The sequence below is a fragment of the Magallana gigas genome, chromosome 9 (assembly GCF_963853765.1).
Source record: "Magallana gigas chromosome 9, xbMagGiga1.1, whole genome shotgun sequence".
Classification (NCBI taxonomy): Eukaryota; Metazoa; Mollusca; class Bivalvia; order Ostreida; family Ostreidae; genus Magallana; species Magallana gigas.
The window spans coordinates 47,386,436-47,412,315 of record NC_088861.1 but is presented as its reverse complement, the minus strand read 5'-3'; the positions used below and the strand labels follow the sequence as shown (position 1 = coordinate 47,412,315).

General features: G+C 35.7%; 2 protein-coding genes across 2 annotated transcripts; one reads left to right on the top strand and one right to left on the bottom strand.

Moving 5' to 3' along the window:
- Nucleotides 1-16,667: 16,667 nt before the first annotated feature.
- On the top strand, nucleotides 16,668-20,716 carry LOC117688448 (uncharacterized). The gene is made up of 2 exons (XM_034466515.2): nucleotides 16,668-18,982; nucleotides 19,107-20,716. Exons 1-2 carry the CDS (start codon nucleotides 16,774-16,776, stop codon nucleotides 20,705-20,707), a joined length of 3,810 nt encoding a protein of 1,269 aa, XP_034322406.2. The 5' UTR covers nucleotides 16,668-16,773; the 3' UTR covers nucleotides 20,708-20,716.
- A 1,990-nt stretch (nucleotides 20,717-22,706) lies between these two features.
- LOC117688449 (uncharacterized protein F54H12.2-like) lies at nucleotides 22,707-24,023 on the bottom strand. The gene has a single exon (XM_034466517.2). It carries the CDS (start codon nucleotides 24,021-24,023, stop codon nucleotides 22,707-22,709), a length of 1,317 nt encoding a protein of 438 aa, XP_034322408.2.
- Between the last annotated feature and the right edge of the window lie 1,857 nt (nucleotides 24,024-25,880).

The window sequence follows — 25,880 nt, the reverse complement described above, 5'->3', positions numbered from 1 at the left end:
CATTCTCCATTACAACAGAGGAACATGGCTACACCATGGAAACCTCAGAAGCTGGATCCTCTCCTCTCAAACCAATGCTTGACGAGCAACGGATCATCTCCACCATACATACCCACTACAGAGGCATGCATAAATGGCTATGCGGTGTTACTTGTCACAGTGATGAAGAGATTTGGACGTGTGGATACGATTTTAAAATCATGAGTCTCTACAACCTCCAGGGGAAACTGCTAAAGTCAATCCAAACCAAATCAGATAACTCGCCAGAAGACATAGCTGTGACAAGGAGTTGGGAACTGGTTTATACTGATAGACAAAATAGAACGTGGAACACAGTTAAGAGTACACGGGTACAGACATTGATCAGACTACAGGGGTGGACACCTCGTTGTGTTTGTAGTACTTCATCTGATGAACTTTTAATTGGCATGGACAGTGATGATGGCAGAGAAACAAAAGTTGTGCGTTTCTCTGGCTTCAAAGAGAAACAGAATTATCAGTTTGATGACAAAAAACAACCTCTCTATTCATCTGGTGAGTATAAATACATCAGTGAGAACAGAAACCTAGATGTTTGTGTGTCCGACCATAAAGCCCATGCAGTAGTGGTGGTCAATCAGGCTGGGAAACTCCGGTTTGTTTACACTGGTCCTCCTTCTACTACCAAGGGATCATTTACTCCACGTGGCATCACTACAGACAGTCAGAGTCGGATCCTTACTGCAGATTGCGACAACCATCGTATCCACATCCTGGATCAGGACGGACGGTTCCTCCGCTAGATAGACAACTGTCATTTACAAAATCCAGTTGATTTATGCGTGGACACCAGAGACAAACTCTATGTTGCTGAGAACAACACAGTTAAAGTGAAGAGAATCCAATTTTATAAATAAACAAATGATGTGTACAAGTCATGAGTTAAAGGGGCATGGTCACGATTTTTGTCAAATTCTATTATTCCGTGTTCTTCATTTACAATGCTTAAGTAGTGCATTTCTAATGATCACATAAAATTTAAGAGTCAGTTGTAGAGTTTTAAGCAAGATACAGTGCTCACAATTCTTTGTCATGTAAACAAGGCACGTGCCCTGGTTTAATACACAAGTTAAAAAAATTTTCAAGCTGATTTGTTTATCTTTTTATTCATTTTAAGCATAAATAAACAGTTCATAACGTTTAAAACATTCATTTTAGGTCTTTAATTGAAATTTTCACCTTAACATTCAAAACGTAAACACGTTAACGCTTTGTTTACATAGCAAATAATTTGAAGCTCTGTAACTCTCTTATATCTCAACGAATGACACTTAAGTTTTGGTTGCCTATTAGAAAAATGTATTACTGAAGCATTACATTGTTAACACTAAAATTGGAAAATAATTTTGACCATAATCGTGACCATGCCCCTTAAACAAACTGTGAGCATCAACATATACTACAAAAAAGGTTTGCATTTTATGTACCTGTAATAAAATTGTTTCTATATATTATATGTATTCAAGCACACTGTGGTTTTAATGTAATAAAAAGCGGTTTATATATAAGATTTATGTAATAAAATAGAGTGTTTTCAAACACTACAATTTTTTTGTAATTGAATAAGTAAAGGAATAATTTTTAATTTCTACCTAGTATGTTATACGATATAACAGAGCCTAGAGCAGTTAACGCTTCATACTGCGAAGCGCTTTATAAAAAAAAGCGTAAACTGTCTCAAGTTTTGCCACACTCAGATAACACAGGTAGAAGTTAAATTTATTCCTTATAATTTAGGGTTTTTTTTTAAATTAACTAAAACAAGAAAAGAGGCCGATTATTAGAAAAATGATGTTAATTTGTACAAATTTTAAAAGCAACGTAAAGCTGATTTATACATTTTATCCTGGGATTACCCCTTGCATTGACCGAATAAAGGTAACCAATCGGGTCGAAAACGTGAAGAGGGTTCGGCAAGCCTCACCCTCTGTCACAATTTCTTACCCTCGCCCACATATAGCTTATATTTCAAGACAGTAGCCATGTATTTTATATTTGCACGCGCGTCGTATTGTGACATATGCAAGTTATGTTATACGACATATGTGAATTTGTTTAGCCAATCAAATGAGTCGTTACAACCAGAATAAAATTATTTCTGTGTATGAAAATATGGTGTATGTAAAATGTGTAAACGAACTGTGTGTGAAGCAAGCATGTGTGTGAACACACATTTTTTAGGTGTGTATGAAAACGACGTGTGTGCGTATGTGTGAACATGTAAACCTACGTGTTATACCATACGGAGGTAACAGGTTGTGGGGTACAAGGTATTTGAACGCCCATCATTCAGTCAGTGCTGTGTGTTCCCGTTTTGCATACATTTTATAATTGGGTGTAAGAATTGATGTGATTTATGTTATGATAGCGATTATAGTCTGCTTTCAATTTAAGATTTTACCTGGATTTTTACCTGTGTTTTATCAGCGCATTCACAATGTAACAAGGAAACAAAAAATATATATAGATGTTTTAGGATTTATAGTTAATAACTATCAGCATTTTTTATCATTTGATAAAATAAAAACAATGCTAGTAATTCTTCTATACCGCTCATTAATTTAAACAATATATTCAACATAATATATATATTAAATGGAATTAGGCAGCAGGCACAGCCTATTTTAGCCCTCTCCCTACATCAATGTCAAAATGAACAAATTGAAATATTTTAATTGTCAATATTGATAATACAACGCAGTCTTTAGAAAAAAGAAAGAGAAAAAACGATACAACATGGTACCGGTTTGAAAAAGAAAAGATAAGACTCAATGCTGTTTTCATAAATAATTACAAAAAGCGTTTTGTTGCTGCAATAAAAGTATGTACTGCTTTAAATATTTGAACATTGATATTAAATCCATGATTATGACTACCATATAACATTAATTCGAGAAAAAGTACATGATCAGAATTATGATATTTTTTATGGCTTGAAAAAGTGTAATTTCAAACCAATTGAAAGTTGATTCAGTGGGTGAATATTCATATCAAAATATATCCCTTGGAAGATCCGAAAGTGGCTGCATAAATATATATGCCTTATAACACATTTCAATGTTGAGGTTTTTAAAAAAAAATCATAAAGCTTCATTGACAAATAGTTTTACACTGGTCTCCCTTAAATCTCGTGGAATTTTTGTAGTAGGTTCGAATCGGGGTCAGTTATTTTAGGGTTGTCAAAATTTATAGATAATTTCATTATATCAAGATGATTTCTTTGATGACTCAAACAACTCAAAATAAAAATATTCAACATTTTTTTAAGCCACATTCGTTGAAAAAAAGTAAAGTTTGATATTGAAGTCATTATGAATGATAGTAAACTGGGAATCGAAACTATTGTAAAAGGTTAAGGTTAATGGACTAAGCATCGTAGTTGAAAAGTTCCAAATACGAAAGTTTATATCTCACTGAAAAGGAGGACTATGTACAAAGATATATAAATACATCAATTTTTCAAAATGTTATTAACTTTATAAGCTATAAAGACTTAACCAATAATCTATACTTATAAATCAAAATATTTTGCCAATAATTTGTCCTACAAACTAGGTTTTATAGATATCGACAAGACCCACGAACAATTATTTCAACTCCTTAGATTAAGCAAATATAAAATTACACAGTAATACATGTTCTATTTATATAATTAAGCTTTTTTAATGATACAAATTGTTTTTTTAGCTAAATCTATGGTGCAACGTTGTGTTATTTTATTAGTGTGGCTTTACGCAGTTTACTATTTACGTCATTTCTGAGACAAATATAGCTGTTTAATGTAAAATTTCACTGAAATACACCTCGAAATTATTTTTCATTTCTAAATATTTTTATCTTAGAGCTTAATCACTTAAATGGAAATGCTGAAGACCGACCTAATTGTCTAGTTTGTTGGTAGCGCAAAGTCTCGAATGCTTGTTAGTTTGTATTAACCCGAACAAGGAGCAGTTGTTAATTTATAAAACAAATACTAATGATTCTATATTAAAAGTATTGATTAAAGATGCTCACTGGTGGGTGGTATAATAATTGTCTTGGGAAGACATCAATTCAAAAATCTTATATATATGCACACAACCTATTGCAACGTGTTATGTTTATATTGCATCATCAGGATCAGGATTATATCCTTGATAGTTAACGTGATTTTGTTAGATTTTTTAGGAGGCACGTTCGTCAACAAGTTAACCATCAGATTCACTTTACATTATCAAAAAAGATCTGTTGAGCCATAATTAATTATTATAAAGTAAAGAAAAGGATCATTTATTTTAACTTTGAAAGAACTATATATGATATGAGTCAAATTTGGCCCGCATAATTTGCCATTTTTTAAAGTGCTTTGGGTACAATAAAATGTTGGTTTTTTTAAAGAAGAGTTGATTTAAAGTATATTTTGCACTATTTTATTTGATCTATTTGCACTCATCGCAAAAGTAACGCTATTTCTATAATTCAATCAAAATCAGTCAAAAATCGACATTTTACTTAACTTTTTATGAATGGGAAATACAGAGCGCATGCTTGAACAAGTAAAGTTTTTTGGGCACTTTTCAGCCTTGGCTAGATACATCTCTGATTAAAATTTTTTCTTTGTTCAAGCATGCGCTCTATGTTTTATGAATGAAAAACTGCTTGAAAACAAGCTGTTTAATGCTTAAAATGCAAAAATGGCGGGAAAAGGTTGTCTTTACAGTGTCATATTTCTAAATTGCGGGCAGTTGAATCAAAATGAACATTATGTAAGAACATCACATATATATCTGTACATAGAAAACAAAGCAATAGAGTAAAATGATGATGTTCAAAAACTAGTTTACTGCAGCTTTGAAGCAAGCGGTTGGGTCAAAAATAGTTCTGACCGGAAGTAGTTGAAAAAGCATCACCTGTTGATAAAACAAACACGTATAAGATTTCGACAGAAATTGGTTGAGGTATATACGTTATACCTTTAGCGTATATAGACGATTACTATATTGTGTGATTTTATATTTGCTCTATCCATTGAGTTGAAATTGTTCATATATGTTAACTACTTGATAGCTAGCGTAATTTACAGTTTTCCCAACAACACGCCTATTTGGTTTTTGGTTTTCGCATAAATCTTCGACAGAATCTATTTGGTAGCAGAAATAGTAATCTTTAGTATATGTTGGAAATCCGACCGGATTTTTTTTTTATAAAGCACCATTCGTTTGGTAAAGCAAAGGTTTATCACACGGGTAGTATACACCACACGTATGCAATTAAAATTGTTCATGTTTAATGATGAATGTGTAATTTAGTCAAATAATGAGCCTCTCTGCTCCGAGTCAGAAATATAAATAAACTTCTACCACTGATCACTGTGCGTAAGATTGCATTTCTTTATAAGGATGAAGATGTTGTGGCTCCTCTTTTTATACAGACTGGGACACGGGCTTCTCCCCATGTTGAGGAGAATTTCTAGAAACACCTTGGCTATGGTATCCGAAATGTTTGGGCATGTCTGGAAACTTATTCAGATCTCGAGGATCAATGTGATAAAAAAATCAAAGTCCAAAGCATGATAGAGATACCGTTATTTGCTGTATATCTCATTATATATTTGATTTGTCTGCAAGACCTGGTATGTGTAATAGGATCGACGTTATCAGTGAATAAGATAAAAGTTTAAAGTTTTATCAAACACTGTACAAACATTGCACATTTTAACATTATATTTAAACTCCCAAACATACAAATAAAGGTAATCTAAGGCCATTTATTCACACTGAAACGAACTTTATATTAATTACAATTATCGACATAATCCAATATAGTACAATTAATGTTAAAATTTGTTTATTGTACATTTTAACAATTTTTTAAACACTCGTGGCAAAAAAGATAAAGGAAACTAACTCCACAATAATTAATAATTCTGAAATGATTATCATAAATAAATCTAATTTTATATTTTTTTTAAATGAAAGGTTTATGAGAACTTAAAGTGAAATTGTTGTTAGATGTATGGTACTGAAGTTGAATGAAAAAAATGACAATAACAATCCGTCAACCATCTCATAAAATGTAAATATTTGAAACGAAACAGATTAAGTTTGAATTGCCCTCAACCCGGCTGTTATAAGAGGTCAAAAGGATACGATACGCCCTCTTCAAAGTTGGATTGATGAGGTTTGTATACATATTTTTTGAGAGTTTATTATGTGCATAAATAAAAAGATATCACTTTGATAATTGTAGTTATTAACAAGCAATTTTGATAAAACCGAAAATATTATTCTTAAGCTTTTATATTTGATATTCAATATCAATGTATATATTGAAGCTGTTATACACATAACGCCAATAGCGAGAGGGTGTCGATTTTTATTCGAGAGGAAACTGAATTCATTTTATTTTTTAAGTTTACTAATCATTCTTGGATTAACTTAAGAAAACTGTCTTCGTTGTTAGCCTAAATTTACCATAGGAATGTTCTGTGTTATTATGTATACTGTTTTGTTTAATTGTATTCCCGTTTGCTTACTAATACCTGTTAGACTGATAAATCTTTATTTTCATCCCATTCCTAAAAAGAATATCAACAGAAAACATTCGTACCTTTAGGTACGTTGATCAAGCACTGAACAAAGTACACTTTACGGAAAAAGCTAATCGGAAATGTGGTTAATTTGGATCACCTGCTATATTGATTTGGTAACCCTTGTGTATGTTTGAAAATGCAGAACTTCAAAAGGGATTAAGAAGGCTAAATATTTCAGAAAAGTTAGTTTTGAGTTGTTGTCGAAAATCTTGTTACTCACTTTACTCGAAAAGCATAACAAAGCTAAAATGAACAGTGTTATTATAAGAAAAGGAGCTACTATCTGTTCGGGTCAATGCTATAATTTGTTTGCATCAATTTTTTGCGATTGCTATACTTTTTTCACCCATCCGTCCAAAAAACATCAAATGAAGTTTTATTCATTTTTGTGATATTTTGACAGTCACGTTTTTATGATATAGTTATTGATAATCAAAAGCGAGACATTATCAGTTGAAAAATGATAAAGCAGTGTAAGTAATCGAAGAATTTGATATCATGGCCTCTCATTATTGGTGTTCTTGCGATGCTTGATTTGCGTACTTGTTATAATTGATTTGCGTTCAATGAAAATGTTATGATTGATTTAGGTATATATATTAAAAAATGGCGAATTATGGGGGCCAAATTTAACTCTTATCATATATAGTTCTTTATCATATTTTCAATGTCTTAGTTTTGTTTTTTGATGTGGTGCATTGTACATGTACTAAGTTCGATACTAGCTAAATTCTACAGGCACCAAAATGACGTCATTTTTCATTATGACGTCTCAAGTGTCCGCTAAACATGGACTGATCTAAAAAAAAAAAAGGTTATAGCGCAGCGAGCTTTACCGGCAAGGCGTGTGTGAATAGAAAATTCGGACTAGTTGCACTTTCATTCAACGGATTTTTTTGGCGTCAGTAAATTGCACCAGTAATGACTTGTTTTAATCGTCCCAGTAGTTCCCTGTAAATAGGGTGTACATGCATTGTAGATATACTGCTGGCACAACGTTATTCCATTACATATGACTTTCGGAGTTATCGTCCTTTCGAGTGACGTCACAGTGGATGTTTGCACATTGATCCGACAGAATTTTTCGGCGTCAGTAAATTTCGACCCACAATGCAATTCATCAATGTCGGTCGATCTCACTAGACTGATTACCTTCTCGCGAGAATCAAAGTAAACATTTTGAGAAACTGATGAATTTTAAGAAGATCATACTTTTTTAGTAAACAAAACAGTTTATTTCGCGTAGTTTTTTTTTCAGGGTGTTTTCAAAGAGACAGACGACATTTGATACGCGGGTATGATAAGGCAACTCTCAGCGCTCAAATTCCTCTGATCGATATGACGTCACAATAAGCAGCATGATGTCATATTTTACACAGAAACTTGTCTATTTTAACTTTATCTCTGGTTTAAATTATAAAAACTACAGGCATGAAATATCACTAGAAACTCTTCTAACTGAATTTATTTTCGATTTCTCTCTATTACTTTTAATTATCATTGATGACGTCACAAGCATGCTTAATAGAGAAGATCATGTCGGGAGACAAATCATCGGAATGCAGTGTAAACAATACCGAAAAAAGACTTATTTAATACAGATACCAAAGATTTAGATGAGTGTCAGTTAGGATATAATCAGGATAATACAGGCATGGGTATTTGGTTTTATCAGCGAGTTTTATAAGGTAAGCAGATCGACATTTATATGGCTTGACCAGCCTTTCCTCTGTCAGTGTGTACAAAAAAAGGTAAAAGTGTAACACTACCCCGTGATCATAATTTTGACGGTCATTGAACTCGGAGTTGCCTTAACCTACCCGCGTAGACGTGAACTTTGACGTCACAATAAGGGGAAATCACTCTAAGTAGTTATTGTAAAAATACCAAAATCTTCTCAAAATCTTGCAGAGCTAACGAATGGGGACATTTCTTTAGAGATAGGAAACAGTTGTAACTTAAATTGCTCTCATTTGGATAAATGCTCACAATTATTTTATTCACTTTATTTATGGTAATTTCCAGGAGCGGTTTTTAAAAGGGGCGTGGCAGCATCATTCAAAAAATCTTCACAAGCAAAAAGAAATTCTCAAAATCAGGAAAATTCTAATCCGGGCGAGGAATGGGAAATGCGTAGTATGCATATAGCTCTTTACCTGCTTAATGGTATCTTTATTTTCACTTCCATTTATTACATGCTCCCGAGGGGGGGGGGGGGGGGGGGCAAATCCATTTTCCTTCTATGTTCAGCATTTTTTTAAACGTTTTAACAAGGGGGCTCTATCATAAGTCAATTTTTTTAATTTAAGTTTAGAAAAATGTATGCTGCGGGAAAAGAGGAAATAAACTGCAATTAACATTAGGTTAAAATCTTTATTTTTCAACAACATTGTATCTGAGATAAATTCTATTTATAATTAAATGAAAAAAAAAACTTATAAATTATGAATAACGAAAATTTACTGGAAAAAGATGGTTATGTTTATATTTTATTTTGCATTCAAATTCATTTACGTTACGTTGCTACTTTTATTTTATTGACTTATTGTAGTTCATTATTTTATCACATGCTGCGCTCGCCCCAACGGTCGCACCATAAAACATATTAATATATAGAAATATGAATAATTGTTGAAATTAAAACCTTTCACATGCATTAACCACTTTTATATTTAACATCATTTCTGTATCAAAACAAATTAATATACTGAAAATGGTGACGGTTAATAACTGTGAACAATGTGAATTTTAGCAAAAAGGATTAGAAAATTGCTCATTTTTACAACGTAATTCAAACAACGCGATCCGACACGGACAGTTACTCGGCGTAACACGCGGTTTTTATCGGTGAAAGAGGGTTTATCTCATAAAAATCTAAAATATTTTTGTATACGTAAGAGAAGCCAAAAGAAAAAAAAAATTGCAACCGAAAAATAAATAAATTGATCGTCAGTGCATCAGCCGATTTGTCAAAACGCCCCAAAGACCAGGTGACCCTCGATCGTCAGTCGACCGACATTTAAGAAAATCCAAATGCCGAAATGTCGATCGACCGAGCGACGACTGACATAAGAACTGTCTTCCGAAGGTCGGAAGATGATCAAGAATTGCTCGATGGACTACTAGTTTTGAACGACTGGTTTAACTGAAGAAATCGGCCACCGACGCAGAAAAAAATGTAACTTGGCCCGATGGACACAAAATTGGTCGGCCGACGAAAAATGAATACGACATCGTCCAAGGCAATGGCTGATGAACTGCCGACTGTCACCCGATTAATCCCATTTATACCCACCCCCCCCCCCACCAAAAAAAGTCCGCCGTCGCTCGTTGGAAATGTGTCTTGGGTTTTACTCTATTCAGCGATATCAAATCTAAAATGTAATGAAAACATTAAACCTTCTTGATAAGAACAATTTATGCAATTAATTTCAACTTATATTTTCTTTCTATAAAATATTTTTATATTTACTAGTATCTATTTTTTTCCCTATAAAACATGCCCATGTTTCATGCACCGGTATATTAAAAGAATAAGAAATCATTCTTTGAGTATTATGGTAGGTCGGGGCGTGATCAAATCCAATAAAGCCCGACGGGCTTTATGATAGATTTGATCACGTCCCGACCGAAATTATCACCTCATAATATTCAAAGAATGATATCTTATTACTTATATTCATATAATTTTCAGCTATTGTACGATTAATTATTTGAATATAAATAATCAAACCCCACTTGCGCCCCAATTATACGTCATTTGAATTTATTGGACTGTACAGTACAAAATTGATACGTATTGTTATCACAGGCAAAGATACTGAAAAATGTAAATATTCATTTTTCTAGCGCGCAGAATTAGTGAATCGGTAGGTAAAGTGTCTTTCGTGATCTTGTCTAAAATTTTAGACTTCATCTTTATCAAACCACTTAGAAACCTTTTGTTTATAGGCTACATCACTTGTTTTGAGAGAGAGAGAGAGAGAGAGAGAGAGAGAGAGAGAGAGAGAGAGAGAGAGAGAGAGAGAGAGAGAGAGAGAGAGAATGTGTGATAGACTAAGCTTTACGTACATTTAATTTTAAATCACTAAATATAAGCTATTTATTTAATCTTTAAATCCTTTAATCGATAAAATAATGCACAATAGCATATTATGATGAAATTCAACAATGCAGCTTCATAGTCCACGTGCTATATATATACTCAGCCCGTTAGCTGCATCACATGCTCCCTCCGCGAGTCGACAACAAAAACGTGTCGTTCCTTTTGTTTTTCAAGTCCGAAGATAATAGAAGTATGATCAGCAATAACTTAGTCTTACATTGTTTGTTATGTTTGATATGATTCTTACACTGCGAGTGTGAAGTTTAATTTGTATATATTCTATACGTTGAACAGAAATAAACCCTCTCTCTCTCTCTCTCTCTCTCTCTCTCTCTCTCTCCCTGAATGTATGTTTGTCCATACTAAACAGTGACTGAACTACTAAAGTCTTATTTGAATACTTTTTTATTTATTCTAGACTCACGGTTTAAACAACGATCTCCACACAATGACTAAAAGTTTGTAGACGATCTATGACCAGGTTTATAGGTTTTATCTATACAAAGCACACGTAATTAGATTGAAAAGAAAGTGCATTGACCTGTGCTCGTTCTTAATACTTGCTAGAAGTTAAAATATATTATTCATCTGTTTAATTAATCAGTTTTCTTGTTTATTATTGTACTGGTTGGTAAATGATTTTCTTTGTGAAATTCCCGCATTTATAGTAGTAAGGGGGACAGTACACAGTCAGTATACAGTCACGATGACGTCATGGGGTTTTCCAGACCCCGCCCACATAGGTCATAATTGAGGTCACAGTCAAGGGTACATAGTCAAGGGGTGACTACACAGTCACTGACGTCACAGAAAAATATTTTAGCTGATAACCATGGGGTGAGGTCATAGTCAAGAGGTGAGTACACAGTCAAGGGGTGACTACACAGTCACTGACGTCACAGAAAAATATTTTAGCTGATAACAAGTTATGGGCGTTAACGGTTACACCCACAATATATATCACGTCCCATATTTTAGCTGATAACAATCAGTATATCGTTCTATATTATGGGCCTTAACGGTTACACCCTGAGTGCGATACAGTATAAAATATGACAAGTCCTAATGGATTTACATCATTCACAGTCGCAGAACCAATGAACCATTCACGGTAAGCACCTGAATAATATCAAAAAATAAAACACAAAACACAAGATATATTGATATAGGTTTTAATAAGAAATAAATCACATTATATTATACGATATAAACAATTTGTTAAAAAATCATTTATTGGTAAAAATCAGTGCACAACATAGCTAGGTTTCTCCGATTAAAAACTAATTGCGGCCAAAACTGACATGTGTCTGTTGCGGGGCAGTTCAGTAAAAAGTTTGTCAAGTTTAGCCTTGAAAATTGCGCCAAAAAAAAATACACCTGTTGCGTAGTATTTATCCTTCTTCGAGTCGACGTATCTTCTAAAACCTTATTAATCTAATAATTAAAATTATTAACATACACGTCCCTAAAATTTTAATCAACTCCAGATCAATCAAAATTAGAATTTATGTAAAAAAGAGAGCTGAAAAACTACAACCACTTCAAATATCACAATCCATCACTCGACAATTCCATATATCACGATCGAGCGATGTTGTATGTAACTGGAGTTCTTAAATCGGATTAAGTTTCAGATAGAGTATTAGTTATAATTATTCATCTTAAAGCTAAGAAATTTTAAAAAGTTATAAATTTATTTTAAAGCTCACAATTTAATTCAATTCAATTTATTCACACAAATCCATGTAAATGGTACATGAAATATATAAACATATAAAACATACATGTATACGTGCAAAGGATAAGGCAAAAATGTAAGAGTATTAAGCTGACCAAGGAGAACGGACCGTACTATTAATTTTATTAATAAATACACAGAATCAACATCATTTTGGCACATTACTTCAAAAAACTTTATGGTGTTTTTTTTTTGGATCAGAGCAAATTTTTAGTTAAAAAAAATAATGTCCTTTTCTGAATTAGGTTGTAAAACCTGACTTAGATAAGGTGATCCCCTGACCTGTACCAAGAAAAGGTTATCTATAAGGTTACAAACTGGATCGTTACCTTATCCCTCATCCCTCCCCCCAAATAAACAAAACATTTTCTGTTGACAATTGTTTACCATACATCTTTTATGTGTCAATTTCTAAACAGACACTAAAACAATAAAACTCATTAAAGTGATAAATTATGTTATTCTATGTGTCTGGGGAGATGTTGACCGGGGTACCTCGCGCGCTTTTTAATCACGTGCATATATGACCTGGCCAAAGTGTGCAAGATGGATGGCAGAACAACATTCGTAATTATGCTCGTAATTATTATGTCATGGCTCGTTATGGTACAAAATGCACCTGTAGATCGAAAGGTGCTAACTTGCTACTGGCCCGACTGTCGCAAAGTCCGTGTAAACGTGACTGAGATTCGGGAAGTATTCGTTACTTCATGCAAACTGAACCGTGTGGTTGTTTTTGGTGACCCAACCGTGATCAAGATACGGGATCTTCATGGTCATATTTGCGGTAAGTACAAATTATGCATTTTTACACAAAATTTAAAAGCATATAAATTAGATTTCGACTGCAACCTCCCCCTCCTTTTTTTTTGGGAACAGTAAATAGTGAATCCGCCACATAAAGATCATGATCTAGTTGCATCCTATAAAAACCTTCTTTTTGGGGCGTGTGTATAAAAAATGTACACCATTTTTTATATCAAATATTAAAATTGTAGTAAGTATTATTTCAAAATCAGTACCCCGAACACTTTACAAGTGGCTTTTGCTACGTCACGTGGTTTTATTGATTTTTCTGCTAAAGGCGTGTGTACATGTGTTAACCCCCGGCCAAATTGATTAGTTTTCAACTCTAAAGATTGGGGCAAGAGTTTTGCTTATCTAAGAACACTTCACAGTGCTAATCTTGTAGTTGTGTCAACATTCCGTGTTCTCCATCAATACAAAATGCCTTATCTCTTTTAGCATGAGCTCATGTACACCAAGGGAGATAATTATCCATCTCTTCATAAAAAGGGAGATAAAGAATGATGTTTAAGTGCAATTAGGAGACAACTGATTATTATGAGTTGTTGTGTGACAGTTTACAGTTAGAACAGTGCCACACTTTTATGATCCAACAACATACATATAGGTCCTGGCTGTGTGAACTCTTACAATGACAGTTATAATCATGATAATCGAGAAACAGTGTATCCCGTGGAAAATAAAAACACAAATTTCTCCAGCCAGTATCAGTCACTGACAAAATTCAACGACAAAATTGGTAACTCTTTGTGATTTATACTTACTGCTGATATTTACAGTCGATAAATAGCTAGGAGATTATGTTCATAGATTGCAAGATCACAAGCGAGGAAAATGCAGGAAATGAAAAGGTATATCAAACAAAATCATTTGGGGATATTAAACTGCGAGACGAATGTTGTCATGTAACAGGTGAAAACTTGATGTCCCCACGATAACCTGCACATATTTCCTCCGAGTACCTGAGAGTCAAATCTTTTACATCTGCTGCTTACTTAATATGACAAACTCCTGTCGCATATATACTTTCATTCCCTTAAACAAGGTGCAAGAGGAAAATTGGGAAAAGGTTCAAAATCTGAAAATTTCTTCCTGTATTCTGTCTGTTCTGGTTGATTAGTTGTGTATTTGGCGAAACCCTTTCAGATAAAAGTCTTGGTAATAATGTGGTCAATTGTATTACATTGGGTGTTTGTATTTTGATATTAATTTGTATTCTGTTATTCAATAGAAAACAATGTCATTTTAACCGTAAGAAGTCTAATAAAAAAAGTGAATCATATTTATAAGCCAAATAATTATAGGCAAACTTTCCAGTTTGATTTGGAAAATGAAGAAGAGGATATAATGTAATGACTACTTAAAAATTAATAAGAATATTAATAATTATACTTCAGTTGATTTTTTATAGGGTTTTTAGCATGGGCAGTAGCAACTACCTTTACAGTAGCAATGCTGTTATTAAAAAAAATGGCTAAAGAAAAAATGCGAGAACCTCGTGAAAGATGATAATGTGTCTACACCCCCCCAATCCGTTGATGATCCCTCTTCCCCCTCCACATCCGATGATCCTAACCTATCCACCATTCATGTTGTTCCCTCCACCCCCACTACCATTCATGATGATGATGATGATAAAAATGATCAGGCTTCACCCACCACCATTATTAATGATGATGATGACACCAACCCGCCTCCTAGAACAAGTACCCCTTCGTCCCCGAATGTTAACGAAAGCCGAAGACCCCTCATCACACCTCTGTCCTCCGTCACCACCTCCCCAGATGTTGAGGAAGAATGCGTAGCTAGAAACACACGGTCCAAGCGACAACTGAAATTTTAGGTCTTGTTAACGAAAGCAAAACTTTACATGTAAATGATAATGGTTTTTATGTTTGATTTTTACATTGAGATTCGGTTTTTAATAATCTTTTTACAACATTGAAAGTCAGTTTTTTAAATAACCCTTTGATTCATTAAAATTTCAGTTGTGTTTTTAATATTTGACATTTTACAACATTGAGATTATGTAATCATCTATTTACAACATTGAGATTCAGTTTTTAAATAACCGTCTGATACTATTTTTGAGGATTTTTGGGTTTTTGGTGTTTTTTTGTTTACAAAAAATGTCTTTAGGTATTTTTGTAGTTTTGACTAATTTTTTTGTTGAAAGAAAATGTCTTAGTTAGATTGTGAGTTTTTTCATTGTCATTTGCTTACATGCCGTTAATTTTTTTTTCATAAAAATGTCTTAAGGTGTTTTAATACATTTTTGACTTTAATTTTTTTTTGTTGATTTTTTTTTTAAAGAAAATGTCTTAGTTAGATTGTGAGTTTTTCATTGTCATTTGCTTACATGCTGTTAATTTTGTTTCATAAAAATGTCTTAAGGTGTTTTAATACATTTTTGACTGTAATTTTTTTGTTGATTTTTTTTGAAAGAAAATGTCTTAGATTGTGAGTTTTTCATTGTCATTTGCTTACATGCTGTTAATTTTTCTTTAAATAAAAATGTTTTAAGGTGTTTTTATATATTTTTGACTGTAAAATTTTTTTTTTAAGAAAATGTCTCAGATAGAGTGTGAGTTTTTCATTGTCATTTGTTTACATGCTGTTAAATACTATAATTAAAAACAAGTGTTCTTATGAATGTTGTTGTTGTTATTTATGAATATATATATTTTGATGTGACAAAAAGATGGGGTTTCTACAACATGAAATTGATGTTTTTTAAAAATGTAATTTGAAGGTATGGCACAAGACAGTTTACTGAAAGAAATCCTTGACACATTGGAGGATCCGGACACCGTGCAGTTATTTGCAACAGCTAATGGTTTAGTCGGTGATGCCGAGGTCGAGAACCGATTAAGGGAACTCCAATGGGATAAGCACATTGACAATTTATGGCAGGAGGTTCTCTCTGATATTGAGTCTCCTCCTAAAAAAAAGTGTCATTCTCTCAATGATGGCAATCAACCTTCAACAAGTAGGCAGGTTGGGGGCGGTGGGGAAAGTTCCGATTCTAAGAACACATTAACAAAACCTTACTATATATGGAAGAGAGATACCAGGACCTTCAAGAAAAATCTAGCCCGTGACACGACCTTCAAGGTCAAGTTCAATGATCAGTGGAGGGGAGATAAATTGTTAGATATACCAACTAAATTGCACGAGATGTTCGACGACCTGTTGTCGGAGGCCAGGGGTCACGATGCTGATCTTGGAAGGGTGGTACTGAGTCATCCAAGTTTAAACAATCCGATCGTTGTACCCCTCCAGTCCTGGGAAAATCTGAATGCAGATGTTGTCATGTCCGAAATTACCAAGGTACTCAATTCGAATGAAAGCTTGCCTGTGGACGAAAATCTGTTGGTCACCATTGGGTCAATCGATTTGCCGAAAGGGGGAGGTAACCCTAGAAAATTACCTATCACGTCTCTATTCGGTCCCAAAAATAGCTTGCAGAGAAAGAAATCACTTTTTCATGTTGAGAATGATAACAATCTATGTATGGCCATTTCCATTGGTCTCTGTTTTTTAAAAACATGCAAGAAAGTAGATTCTGATGTGTGGAAAGATTTAGTCAGGGAAGATTCCGGAACTATGCTGGACCATGTCATCAAACATCACACTGTTACTCAGTCTTACTATGACAATATCTTAAAAACACAGAGAAAAAAAAAGCAAACCGAATTGGCAATGTGGCTATGTGCAAGAGCTGGCGTGCCCAATGACAGATACTTAGGTTTGAACGATATCGAACCGTTCGAAGCCTTACTTGATGTTTGTATTAACGTTGTGTCCTCTAGAGTAGGGAACAAATTCGTCAGGGTGACAGAGGACCAGGAAAAGCCGCGTCTGTATTTATATCACGTGGACACGGAAACTGAAAAACACTGGCATGGGATTGCCAGTATACAGGGATTTTTTAAGACCTCGTATTTTTGCCATACTTGTTTAAAACCTTACAAAGATAAATCCAAACACACGTGTGCCACCTCGTGTGAAATTTGTTTGCATGACCACTGCCCAGAAACGGAGTTTCAAATCGGTTGTCGAACTTGTGGACGGATCTGTCGCTCAAAGGCATGTTTTGAAAGACATAGAAAACAAAGAGTCGTCAAAAAACAGAGTTACCCCCCTCCCTGTGATTTGTTTCATCAATGTAAAAAATGCAGGGTCGTTCTACAATGCTGCAAACGCTCTCCAGACTTACACGTTTGTCAAGAATGGCAGTGCCCTAACTGTCTGGAGTATCAAATTGGAGAACATCATTGTTTTCAAAAAGCGTATGGGTCTAATTTAGAAAAGAGAAACAAGAAATTTATTTTCTACGATTTTGAGACGCGTCAAGATGACATCTTTCAGTGTGAGCAAGGATATCGACCGTCTCGTATCAGATGTGAGCAATGTGTCAAAAAACAACGCCAATGCCTAGACTGTAGACTCTGTAAGAATTGTCGCGATCCGTCCTGCGGTCTACAACAGCATAAAGTCAACTTTGCTGTGCTACAGACCTCCTGTCACATGTGCGAAAAAGAGGAACTAGTGGACGATGCCACCTGTAGTTGCTGTGGAACACGATGTTTTAAATGTTCCAGAACCTATAAAGGTGAATACGTGAACCCTCCCTGTCCCGATACGTGTGGAAAAAGAGAAGTTGTGTTTTCGGGTGATGATGCTGCCGAACGCTTTTGTTACTTTGTCACCAGCAAACACTGTAAAGATTCAATCTTAATTGCTCATAATGCAAAAAGTTTCGATTTATATCCCGTTTTAGAAGTGCTCATCGATCGTCACTCCATTCGACCTAGCAAGATTATTTACAATGGTTCAAAAATCATGTATATGCACATTGCCCAGAAATTAAATTTGACTTTTGTGGATTCCCTCAATTTCCTACCCATGAAGCTAGCCAAAATACCCGATGCTTTCGGTCTGCAGGAACTCTGCAAGGGATACTTTCCCCATTTGTTTAATACCAAAGCCAACCAAAACTACGTGGGACCGTATCCAGGATTAAAGTATTACGGATACGACTTCATGTCGGCCGGGGATCGGAAAAAGCTTGCAGAATGGCATGCAACGAAACGAGACGAAACCTTTAACTTTCGAGAAGAAATGTTGCAATACTGTCGGTCAGATGTGGATATATTGCGGCGGGGATGTTTAGAATTTAGAAATTTGATGATCAATGTGACAACTATCAAGGAAAGCACAGTCTTAGCGAACGGAACCGTCAAGACAACGAGCTCGATTGGAGTCGACCCCTTTGATTATGTCACCATTGCCAGTGTCTGCATGGGGATATTCAAGACTCTCTTTTTGAAAGGAAAAAAACAAATAGAAATTACTAAAGATGGGAAATTCGACTTGTACGACATTTTTATTCAGAACAATTTAGAAGGGATCTGCCTCGATGATTCTTGGACGTCTCTCGTCGATTTACGTGAGGACGAGAGTGTACAGATAGGAAAACGACATTTCAAGAGCCCCATAGCAGTCGTACCATCTCAGGGATACACGAAACGTGACAATTACAGCAAGATTTCTATCCAATGGCTGGAATGGTTGATGGAAAAAAGTCGTCAGCGGGGTAACTCTATTGCCATTTCCCACGCTCTCAATGGAGGTGAATACCAGGTGCCGGGGACCAATTATAGATGTGACGGATTTGCCAAGACTCCTACCGGCAAGGGAACCATTTATGAATTCTACGGTAAGAGCTTGTTATCTAACACATGCCCCTTCCCCCTAAACTGGAGGGGGGGGGGGCGGCGGCGGCGTACCTGAACTTAATTACGGATGAGTTGAGGATTTATATTGTTTTTATTTTGGTACAGGTTGTGTGTTCCACGGTTGTCCCACCTGTTTCCCGGACGATAGGAATACCATCAAACACCCATCTACCAATCAGACCATGAAAGAATTGTACGATATGACAATAAACAGAGAAAAGGAACTGAAAGAGCTTGGATACAAATTGGTCATTGTATGGGAGCATCAATTTAAATTTCAATTGGAGAAGAATGCAGCATTGCAACAATTCGTATCTACCCTAGATCTTCAAGACAGACTCGACCCACGTGACAGTTTTTTTGGTGGCAGAACCAATGCCATTAAACTACATTACAAAGCCTCAGAAGACGAAACCATACAGTATTACGATTTTACCAGTCTTTATCCCTGGACCAACAAATACTGTCGCTATCCCGTTGGCCATCCGACCATCATCACGGACGATTTTCAGGGTTTGTCGCAATATTTTGGACTTGCTAAAATAAAAATTCTGCCCCCTAGACAACTTTATCATCCCGTGCTTCCATACAATTCGAATGGAAAATTAAAGTTTCCACTGTGTCGCACATGTGCGGACAGTGAAAATCAAAGCGAATGTACATGTTCTTTAGAAAAAAGAGCTATCACGGGCACGTGGTGTACTCCCGAAATTCAAATGGCAACGTCCAAAGGATACAAAATCTTAAAAATCTATGAAGTTTATCATTTTGCAGAGTCTTCCAAATACGATGTCGAGTCGTGTGAGGGGGGATTGTTCGCTCAATATGTGAACATGTTTTTAAAAATTAAACAAGAGGCTTCTGGATTTCCGGTAGGATGCGATACGGAAGAGGGCAAAAGAAAATACATAGGGGAATACAAAGAAAAAGAGGGCATCCAATTAGAGTATGATAAAATTAAAAAAAATCCCGGTTTGCGATGTTTAGCAAAACTTTGCTTGAATAGTTTTTGGGGGAAATTTGGTCAGAGGTTGGGCATGCAACAGTCTGTTTTCTTTCACGAATCAGAAGCCGAAAATTTTTTTCAAATGCTCTCAGATCCCACTAAAGTGCCTCACAATTTTCACATTGTTTCGACGAACATACTTCAATTAGAATGGAGTAACAACCCCTTATTTGTGTCATTTGACAACAAAACCAACATTTTCTTGGCCTCGTTTACGACCATGTGGGCTCGGCTGAAATTGTATGGGGTTCTCGACAAATTAAACGAGAAAGTACTCTATTTCGATACAGACAGTGTCATCTTCAAGACAAAAAGGTCGGACGACTTGAATTATCTCCCCATAGGTAATTACCTTGGAGAATTGACCAATGAAATCTCCCCGGAAGACGGGTACATTGTCGAATTCGTTTCGGGGGGTCCTAAAAATTACGCTTACCGTACATTGTCAGGTAAAGAGGAATGTAAAGTTAGGGGTTTTACACTGAACTGGGCAAACTCAAAACTTATCAATTTCCATGCTATTAAGTCGATGATCTGTACCTCACATGACCGACAAATCGAAATTGTCAACCCTTGTAAAATATCTCGAGACAGTAGAAAGAGAAAATTGTTAAACAGGGTTGAAACTAAAAATTATAAAATGGTTTATACCAAACGGCGAATTCTTCCTAATTTAGACACGTTGCCATTTGGATTCTGAATGTAAGAAAAACCAGAATGTTTTATATGTCAATGTTTTATTGAATACACACACAAATAAAATGATCAAGACACTAGTATTTGTTGTTATTACATTGTCAATAAGTAAGCCAGGGAACATGTTTCTTCTTCCGGCGACTATTGGAAATTCCAGGAGGTTTCCCAACCTTCATCTTCTTCTTGGTGACATAACCTGTTCCAGCTTGTAACAAATTAGTTTTTTTTATTAAGTCACTGTCTGATTGTACTTGATTTTCTGGAGTTTGCCTAGAACTTTGATGATCGTTTTCTCGTGATGAAGTATCAACAGGTTCCAATTTTTGAAGTAAATGTTCATATTTCACTTTTGGTACGAGTATCATTTCCTTCGCCATTGCCCTTTTAGATGTTTAACAATAGGTTTAAGAAGAAGGGGCACTAAAGATATGTTTTTCAATAGCATGCGACGTTTCGCCTTGTTGCTGACTTCTCTGGATCCTAAGGATCGAATGTATGATTCGTAAGGTTTCAGTTGATTTATATACTTTTTCGTCAGGGGATAAGTTCCGGTGTAAATGTTAAGTGCTATTTCCCCAAGTACATCGTATTGTTCACTGGTCAAGGCTTTAACAATTACTTTTTGCTGGGCACTGTCTGCACTGACGAGAAAATTTAAGAAAGCCACCTGTTTCTTCACCGTTGGCTTCATTTTTAAATAATGAGATGAATACATCGATTCGTGCGTATTTATATCGGTTGGTAAATAATCATCTCTTCACCAGGGAGAATGTGAGTTCTTAACTGGTACTCTCTATTTTGTGTAGGTTCCAGGCAAACATGTAAGTAACCGAAATTAGGTCGAGTCGCGGATTCATAGGCTGCTTTGAAAAACGAAACTTGTCCTGGTAAGATCTGAGATCCAAAGGTAATGATCTGTCGAGAATCACGGTAATTCTTAAATAAAATGACATTAAGACAATTCAGGGAAATAGTCCTCGCGTATTTTCCTGGAGGATATAGGTTCTGGGACAGCATCACGGTGGTCACGTTTCTATGATGAGATGTCACCGTGAACAAATGCACACAATCTTGAGATTGCGCAACTTGTAACATGAGATCATCCAACACCACTATAGTGTGATTTACACCCTCTGTGTACTGTTCTATGTCTTCTTTCGTAGGCAACCCTTGATGTAATGAAAAGTTTGGTATTGTCTTCTCCATTTCCTCGAACATGGGTTGATGTTCAGAATAAGCATATATTATTCTTTCAACAGGCATTGCAAACATGCCATTGGCGTTTTGTAAAAGTTTTTTCGTAAAATGCGTTTTACCGCTTTGAGTGCTACCACATATCAGAATGGTAGTTGGTGTCGAAAACGGAAGTAAGGATTGAGTATTCCACCAATCATTCACGCTCTCTGTTTCCATGTTTCTCAGTAGCCAAGTTTCCTCACACTGACGCTCAGCGTAGTGTTTCTTGGACATATATACTAACATTCTTATTCAATGGTCGCTTAAAAAAATAACTCCTGTATTTATGTTTTTATGATTATTTTAATGATACACAAAATACTCATGTATAAAACGTTTTACAAAAACATCATTAGATTGAATGTCTTTTGAAAATAAAGCATACACTTGATTTAATGAGTTCTTAAAACACAATCTTGCAATCAAAAATACCAAAACGTAAAGTCCACACAAGTCGGAATTACGAGGCTGAAGTTGCATAGATTTGAATTTACATTCTACACTGTTTTTCTTCAAAAAGTTTTGAATATCGTGATTGTAATCAGCTGGTGATTTTCCAAGGCTGTCAAAAAACTCTGCTTGGGATGGGCTGCGTATGATTATTGACACCCAATGTTCTCCAGGCATAGGTAAAGGTTGTGTATTGACGATGAAGGCACTTGGATAATGTGTAACGATTTGAGGTAATGTATTACTAGCAAATACACCTTTTACGTAGCGTCTTAAGCAGGGGTCCATTTTCACCATGTTCAGCAGCTGTGTTGAATTCATGGCTGAATGTAGTTGATGTCACGTGATTCGTCGACTTCCAGTAGAGATGAAAAGGTAGCAAACACAATGGCGTTAGTAGCTTTAGTTGTTGCTTGTTTGAATTTCAGCTCCAATCTGGTGTTTCCCCGACGAATCAGGTTTAAATACTCTTCTCCAAATCCACAAGGATCTATGGTAAAAACAAATAGCGAATATCCGTTTCCAAAATCATCACGAGTGATTATTAGTCCAGCGTCATTGTTCCATTTTCCAGAGGCTTCAAACAAACGGGTGTAAGCTGATGAATACAGTCCCGTTGAAAAGTCTGTTTTCAGCGGTCTACCGGGTACGCTTTCCCCGTTGATGTATACCCCAACGTCAGTTAACCCCATATGCTCAAAATTAAAAGGATTGGCCGTGTAATCCCCATTGACGGCTTTCTGGTCCACCAAAGCTACCACGATGCGATCAGGGACCGCCTGAGGAAAAATGTTGTCCCAGTAAAACTCTGTGGATCCTTTAGGAATAGTATTCATTTTCAATTCATTTCGCATAATGGTATACTTCACAGAGGTTGCTTCTATCTGTTTACTGTGGTTCAACAGAACACCGGGATCTACTCGCACCTTGGCCACTTTGTACACGACGTCCAGCAACTCTAATTTGTAAGCCGGTGAAGATTCAGCAGACATGATGAAAAACGGGGCACTGGATCTAAAAAGTTTGATGTAAATGTCTACCCCGTTTATCAGATATTTATCTATATCAAATATGTCCTCCATCAGGTTTCCCTCTAGCTCAAAGACTGCACTTTGCTGTGTGTATCCATATCGCAGGACAAGTCCAGTATTCCCTCCATTGTATGCATTGGCATCACCGAGATTTCCCTCTTCTTTATAGAACAATTCTGATTGTTTCTGTGAATTGAGTTCATCTTTCCCACTGAACAAAATTGTCTTAAAATAAGCCTTCCACGGATAGTTGTTCGTATTGAAAGAAACTAGTTTGTTGTTCAAATAGACATCCATCTGGGAGAACATACTCTGAAGGGGCAAATTTACAATGCCTGTTTTTTCATCACTGGTCAGAGCCGTTCCATCTGCTTTCAAAATTCGGGCTTTTACGTACAATTTACTTCTCTTTAAATCGACGTATTCTGCTCCCGAACCAGATACTACGATTTCAATGGGTGTATCTGACACTCCTATGCTAGAAATCGGTCTTGCTTCTGTAAAATACACTTTTTCGACCGCTACCTGATTGTTTGGAGACGCAAAAAGAGACAGTTCCATGGGTTGAGCTATGTCTTTATTATCACTGCTTAAAAATGCCATTTCTATTGTTTAAAGATACTTCTGTAACTGTCAATTTTAAACTGTTTTTTGGTTCTTGATTGTGCTTTCTTGCCTGGTACAACTCGATGTTTCTTAACTGACTTCTGCTTTGTCTCTCCTGACGCTTTTCGTCGTTTTACAGGTTTAGATGACTTTTTTCTCTTCCTTGGATTTTGAGGTGTTGTTAGCTTCGATTTCTTTGAAGGAATGGCAGAAGATTGTGAATGTGGCCGTTTTATACTTCCATGCACCTTGACGAATGGGGCGCCCTCTTTAACATCCTTGGCATGTTCGACTTTGGCTCTTTCCTCCACGGCAGCTACGGGGGTCATTTGAGTGCTGGTTTGTTGTACTGGTTTTAATTGTGAGTGGGGTCTCAACGGAATGACGTAAGACTTGTAACTTTTCACGCCTCTCCCAATTTGTTTAGGTTTGTATCTATAAGGGTTAAACTTTTTCTCTGCCATGTTCTTGTAAAAAGCTTCCCATATTCTGGGATCACTGACGTAAGTCTGACTATTCATGGTCACAGAACGTAAGGAAACTTCTTAAAATGAAGTGTTACGGTCACCGGTCCGTCTAAGAATGACACTAAGTTCCCGTCTCTGTCTGTTATATATATGCCAATCTGCTGCAATTGCCCGATTTTTACTGGAATGTAATACGGTAGTGTGTAAGTAATATTACCTGGTTTCTGCCCCAGGTATATGCGTCTTAGGAGGGGTGCTTCTTTTGCACCAATAAGAGTTTCTTCACAAATATCACAGCACACAAACAACTCGGATTTCTTCTTCTCGGACGTAATCCAACTCTCTGAGGAAAATTCTGTCAAAGCAACAGTCCAATATCCGTCGAATTGAATCTGTTTATTCAATTGAACTCGATAGCTATTTGGTTTATTGTCAAAATAATCAGAGCTGTCTGTAGACGTCAACACCATCCGAACGCTCATTTTGAATGAACACATTTTTGCAGAAAAAGGGGCATTTTATTGTTTTTCTAGAGAGTTTTCTAGAATCCATGAATTGAATTTCCTCGGCCATCCTTCCCATTTTACAAACACTTCTTTGGTTTTTCCACGACCCCTCCTTTTCAGTATTTTTTCCACTCTATAGGTAACATCCTCAGACTTGACAACTTTTTGAAGCTCAGATTCGTAGAAGGTACCTTCTATAGGATCGTCTGCCCAATCTTTTACTTTGTATACAGGTATTTTACCCCTTTTGTATCTTTTACTCACTTTGAAAAATTCTTCGGTCCATTTCTGTTGGTAATCTCTTTGAAAAGGGTGCTTAAGCTGTGATATTCTGACAGTATCTCCAACTTTTAACTTGAAAAATGGTTTTACCCTTTTTTTCGTTGTTTTCTTTGACTTAAGCAGATTCATTTTTAGCGGGTCTGATTTTGTTTTTCTTCCCGAGAGATAAGCATCGAGTCTTATTTCATCAACATTCCCCTGATTGACAGTGGCTGGGGCATTACCACCCAACGATCTGTGAGGTCTGTTGTTGTAGCTTTCCACCAAGTCTTGTAACACATTCACAAATCGGTAAGTTCTGTTTTTCATGAAATAGCGATACATAAGGTTCTTCATAGTACGGATCACTCTCTCGGCATAGTTTGCTTTGGTCTCATTTTGCGTGTATATGACGTTAATTCCTTCTTTTTTCAGATATGTCTTTACCCAACGATTTTTGAATTCGCTACCTTTGTCTGTTCTAAGAGTGTGTGGTTTTCGTTCAGTTTGAAAAACTGATTTTAGACCATCGATAATGTTTTGATGATGTTTATTTCTTAAGGGGATTATAAATAAATATCGACTAAATATATCAATTAACACCAATAAGAATTTGTAGC